At 32.8% G+C, this 6,217-nt stretch overlaps 1 protein-coding gene across 1 annotated transcript; it reads left to right on the top strand.

Moving 5' to 3' along the window:
* The first annotated feature begins 646 nt into the window (after window positions 1-646).
* On the top strand, window positions 647-4,776 carry LOC112523515 (zinc finger protein MAGPIE-like). Its single transcript, XM_025133139.1, has 3 exons — window positions 647-773; window positions 1,176-1,572; window positions 3,758-4,776. The coding sequence occupies exons 1-3, from the start codon at window positions 647-649 to the stop codon at window positions 4,626-4,628; spliced, it is 1,395 nt and encodes a 464-aa protein (XP_024988907.1). The 3' UTR covers window positions 4,629-4,776.
* The last annotated feature ends 1,441 nt before the right edge of the window (window positions 4,777-6,217 follow it).

Genomic DNA, 6,217 nt, shown 5'->3' with positions numbered 1-6,217 from the left:
CATCGATTCCATGAAAATTATACGATAATATTTTTTCCCAAACATAATTTCATGAAACTTATAAAACTGCAATATTTTAAATTTAACTTTTATAATTTATTTTATTAATAAATGTTTTAACTAATTAATTATAAATATTGGTAACTATGAATTTGACATACAAGTTTTTCCATATCTTGTTGTTGTCAATTAGTGTATTTTCAATATTCCATCTATAATTAAATATATTTTTGTTAAATTTAATAAATTATATAATTAATCAAATATATATTTGTTAAATTAATAAATTATATACGGTTGAAATCAAACATTTTAACTTTTTTAAAACGAAAAGTAGCATTTTAATTGTATATTCAATTGAATATAGTAATCCTCGACCAAAAGGTGTTCCACGACCACACACATATGTGCATGAAAGTGACTACATCACAGAGAGAGAGAGAGAGAGAGAGAGAGAGAGAGAGAGAGAAACAGATCCTTCATTTCTTTGCTATAATTAAGAATGTAACCTTGATTAGGTTGTGGTCATTCCCTTAGAGTTTTCAACTTCATTCCTTTTCTTGTCACACACACACACACACAGAGCAAGATCTATCTGCAACAGAAACCAAGAAGAAGAAGAAGAGGATCATCAGAGGAGCTCAAGATGTTAGAGAAGCTCATAGCAGAAGAAGCCATAACCCCAAATGGTTTCACTCACATCAACAGTCTTCCACCACCTTCCTCCAATCCTCCCACCATCAAGAAAAAGAGAAACCTCCCTGGAACCCCAGGCAAATACCAACTTCAACTCTTTTCTTTCAAAGCAAATTCCATGGAAATTTGAACTCATAACTTGATGGTCATATAGATTCACTCACACCATACTTCATTTCAAAACCCTAGTTTCAATCTCTCATCTTTTAGCCAAACTATTCAATTCTCCCACCAAAAAGAAAAACAGAAGCCTCAGTGGAACCCCAGGCATCCCATTTAAACCTTTTTTTTTTAAAGCAAATTCCAAAAGGAGATTTGAACTATTAAGCTTAATAAGCATATAGATTCACTCACACCGGCCATACTCTAAAAGTTTTACTTCATTAAAAAATGAACCCTAGTTTCCCTCTCTCATGTTTAAGGCATGCTCATTCATCACCTGTTTGATAATGAATCTGGTTTTACAATTATTTTTGCAGATCCTGAAGCAGAAGTTATCGCGTTGTCGCCCAAGACACTAATGGCAACAAACAGATTTTTGTGTGAGATTTGTGGGAAAGGGTTTCAAAGAGATCAAAACCTTCAGCTTCATCGACGAGGTCATAACCTGCCATGGAAGCTAAAGCAAAGAACAACCAAAGAAGTGCGAAAGCGGGTTTATGTTTGCCCAGAGAAGTCTTGTGTCCATAACCACCCTTCGAGGGCACTTGGAGACTTGACTGGTATCAAGAAGCATTTCTGCAGAAAGCATGGGGAGAAGAAGTGGAAGTGCGCCAAGTGCTCCAAGTGTTATGCAGTTCAGTCTGACTGGAAGGCTCATTCTAAAACCTGTGGGACAAGAGAGTATAAGTGTGATTGCGGGACAATATTCTCAAGGTAAGCTTTTTCCCTTCAATTACAAGTTTCTTCTGGTAACATGTTTAGTTCCACCTACTTCCACAACAACAAAGTGTCGTAATAGACCGTTTTATAAAACTTATTTTATAGGATCAAAAAATAAACCGTCATATCTGAAGACGTAATAAGTTTATATGACGTTTTTGGGCGTTTTAACAAATTTTTTAGGATATTTTTAATATAAAGCGTCTTATTAACAAATTTATATGATATTATTTGAAAAAAAATGTTCTATAAAAACAAGTATTCTATAAAAAAAAGTTGATTTTATAAGTGTCATATAAAATTGCTAATATGATGCTTTCTATTAAAAGTGTACCAAAAAAATTTGTTGAAACGTTCAAAAGCGTCTTATAAACTTATTACAACGTCTTTAGATGGAACATTTTATCTTTTGTTTCTAAAAAATTAAGTCATATAAAACAGTTTATGATGACGCTTAGAAATCGATGACATCTTATAAACCCAGTTTTGTTGTAATGATTACAATTATATTATTCTCTTTTTAAGTACTGAAATTAAAAGTCATACAATTTTTTTGATTAATTGTGGTCAGTAAATTTAAACCAGTCATATCAGAACAACAAAACCAAGCCATCTTTCAAGGTTTTCAATTACAAGTTCAAGACATAAAAAGAGAAACGCAAAAAGTTTCAAAATTTTAAATAAATCATCTAAACATAAATGATCAAGAATCGTTGTTAAATTAAGATCATAAATTGATTTTTCATGTTAATTAATTTGATAAAACTAAAAAAACCATACTGTAACTGCTATTGTTGTAAAAGGTGTAATTTATTAAAAATACGTCAATTTATTACCTATTTTTTCAAAAGAATGCATTATAAAAAATCCACTTGTGGCCACAGACGTTTAAATACGGTGATTCCGGATTACAGATGTAAAGCGGATGATCGTTTTGGAATTAGTCAGCTTGCATAGCGGGTTGGATATACAGATTAATAAAAAAATGCATTATAAAGTCAATAGTGTTTGTTTTTTTTTTTAAATATCATTATCAATATTTTCATGTCGTCTCGTAACTGTAAGTTGGAACCTTTATGAGTTGAATTATATTTTCAAATGTTGTATTAGTTAATTCATTAACATATAATCATCGTGTAAAAGATAAAACAAACTATTAAAGTCGACTGTTTTTCTGTTTTGAACCACCGAGAGTTATAAACTTATTCTAAAACAACCCATACTTTTAATTTTTATCAAAAAATGCATGGTTCGGTAAAAACATATTTTAAAATATAGAATTTTGTTGTGTATAAATTTTCAATAATAATAGCATTTTATAAATTAATATAAAATCTCTCTCTCACACACATACATATATATATATATATATATATATAAAAGAGAAAAGTCCAGTTTTATTCTTGATTTTTATTGTGAATTGGGAGACAAATCAGAGTGTGCAACGTGTTATATTTGTTGTCATTCATCATTATATAATAAACATGGATTTTTTATATAATTCATGACGAATGATACATTATTAATGATGAATATATATCATAAATGTTTGGAACCGATGGCACACCATCGTTTATTCCTCAATTCATAATATATATATATATATATATACATATATTAAGTTTGTAAATGAAACTATACATATATATATATATATAATATTATAAGAGATATACTATAATTCTTTCATACAACAAAATAATATCGGTTGTTTGATATTCATTCACGATCACTCATCACCCATGATCTCTTTTGGTTACTAATTGTATCGCGAAATACATTTTGTATAAAGTATAACTATTTCATGTTAGTTTAGAATAATTCGAATTTCTTTTCTAGAAAAACCAATAACTATGAAAGCACTACATCTAGATAACGAAAATGACCCAAAACAAAGCTTCAAAAAGAATCTCTTACACTTGAACAGGGTCCAACATTTAACCAAAAGTTAATACAAAAACCCCAAATGAAATAATTGTTTCATATTAAAAAAAGCACCTTTTTTTTTCTATATTTTGAATGGTAAAATGATGAACAAAAATGGGTTTCTTCTAAAGAATGATTGCAACAAAGTCGTGTATAGTTTTTTGAGTTTTAGAAAATGAAGAGGGTTTTGGGATATGATGATTTCAAGTATCATGTCTTAATCAATAAGACTTTTGTGTTGAAATACATGCAGGAGAGACAGCTTCATCACTCATAGGGCTTTCTGTGATGCCTTGGCAGAGGAGACTGCAAGGGTTACTGCAGCATCTCACTTCAACAATGTAACACCAGCAGCAGTAGGAAACGTAAACTACCATTTTGTGGGACCTCCGGTTCTGGCTGGTCCAACCATGGCGCAACATTTCTCTTCCATCTTCAAGCCCATATCAGCCAACCGGCCCGAAAACCATCTTGACTCTACTCGACAAGGTGCACTTTCACTCTGGACCAGTACTGATAACAATAACGATAATAATGATCACGATAATCTCCAAGACATGCATCAATTGGACCCTGTTTTATATGCTGATCCGCATCAAAACCATCCTCCACCTTCCCACTATCAATCAAATTGGGGTGTGTTTGGAGTGAAAACCACTTCTGATCATGAGGTTAATGTGAGTGCTCCTTCTTTGTTCAGCACTCAAAACGAGTCACACCAAACACACCCAACGTCGAGCATGTCTGCGACTGCTTTGTTGCAAAAAGCCGCACAAATGGGGTCAACCTCCTCCGCTACAACCAACCATTCTTCGTTCCTTGGAAGCTTTGGATTGAAGGCCAACAGTAACATCACCACTGCTACTGCTACTCTAGTTCAAAATGAGAACAAGTTTTGTGGGTTGTATGGTGCAAATCCCATGATGAATGGTGTTCTTGGAAATGATCTGGAGAATGAATTTTCCAGTTTGGAGCAGCTGCAGATGTACCCACCCTCTAAAAGAAGGCACATTCAGATTGATCAAGAACATCATAGTGGCAACAATGGAGGGCAAACTAGGGATTTCCTTGGTGTGGGCATTCAACCCATCTGCCACCCTAGGATGAGATTCGATCATGTGTAAAGGGTTGCATGAGAGAGAGAGAGAACAAAAAGTGGTGGAAAGAAGGCTGGTAAAGATGAAGAGAGACGATCCATGCATATTCAGATGCTGAGGACTTTTGAAGAAAATTGTGGTGGCTTTTTAATTTGAGAAAAAGGAGGGTATGTTGGTAGTGCTGAGGCTAAATAAGAAAAAGCCCTTTTAAACTCCATTATTGCTTATCTTTAGTGCCCTCCTCTAACATTTCATTTAAATATCAAAGATAATAAATTCAATGCATTTGTATCAACTTTTAATTTCACTCACAGGAACAAAATGGAGTTTATAGGACATTCTCAATCTCTAAGTATCTCAATAGACCGTTTTATACGACTTAATTTTTAGGACCAAAATATAAAGCGTCCTATCTAAAGGTGTTGTAATAAATTTATATGACGGTTTGGACGTCTTAACAAGTTTTTTAGGACATCTTAATATAAAGTATCGCATTAGTAACTTTATTGGACATTTTTGAGAAAGTGTTCTATAAACTCAATTTTTTATAGAGCATTTATTTTCATAGCCAACACCATTGTTTTAGGGCAGTCACATTGGATATAAGAAGTCTATTTTTTAGATCCAATTGTTGATGAAAAGTTTTTATGGGTTCAATTTTTTTGGGTTCTCTCTTGAATATCTCTATCTGTGTATATATGTACTTTTTTCTTTTATTAACGATTTATAATGTTATCATAATTTGGTTTAGAGTGAATTACATTCATTGTGCATATGATTTACACTATATTATAGATCTCGCCTCTAAACTTAAATAACTAACTAGTTGTTTCCACTATTAGAAAAAAAAGTATCAGTGACGGTTATTAACGATGGAAAAAATCCGTCGCTGATGGATAGGCCAAAAACCAATTTCCTTGCAGATCCCTCGCTGATCAGCGATGGATTTGCGAGGGAAAAGGTTTTTCGCCTATCTATCGCTCATCCGCCACTGATCAGCGAAAGATCTGTAAGGATAGGCCAAAAACCAGTTTCCTTGCTAATCCATCGCTGATCAGTGAGGAATCTACAAAGGAAATGGTTTTTTGCCTATCCGTCGTTGTTTAGGGAGGGATCTACGAGGGAAATGGTTTTTGGCCTATTTGTCGTTGATCCGTCGCTGATCAGCGAGACATAGACTAAAAACCAGTTCTCTCGCTGATCAGCGAGGGAACTAGTTTTTGGCTCATCCCTCGTAGATCTCTCGCTTTAATTCATCACTAATCAGCAAGGGATCTGAGAGGGATTTTTCTATTTTTCTCATTTTTTTATGTGTTATATGTACACATGTGTATGTGTAGGTGTCATATATATACATTTGTATGTGTTATATGTATATATGATGTGTATATACGTGTGTTAGTTGCTAACCGCGATAATTAGGTTTATGTTTATATTATTGAAGATACATGTATCGGATGATGTATACGTATATGTTGTGTGTGTATGTATGTATATATATATATATATATATATATATAAACGTATGTGTATGTGCTATTGTCTAGATAATGTGTTTTGTATATACACATGTATATGTGTTATATGTATATATACATGTTGAGCCTTGTAATATA

Source organism: Cynara cardunculus, assembly GCF_001531365.2.
Source record: "Cynara cardunculus var. scolymus isolate 2C chromosome LG 12, CcrdV1, whole genome shotgun sequence".
Lineage (NCBI taxonomy): Eukaryota > Viridiplantae > Streptophyta > Magnoliopsida > Asterales > Asteraceae > Cynara > Cynara cardunculus.
This window is presented reverse-complemented; position numbering and strand designations above follow the sequence as displayed.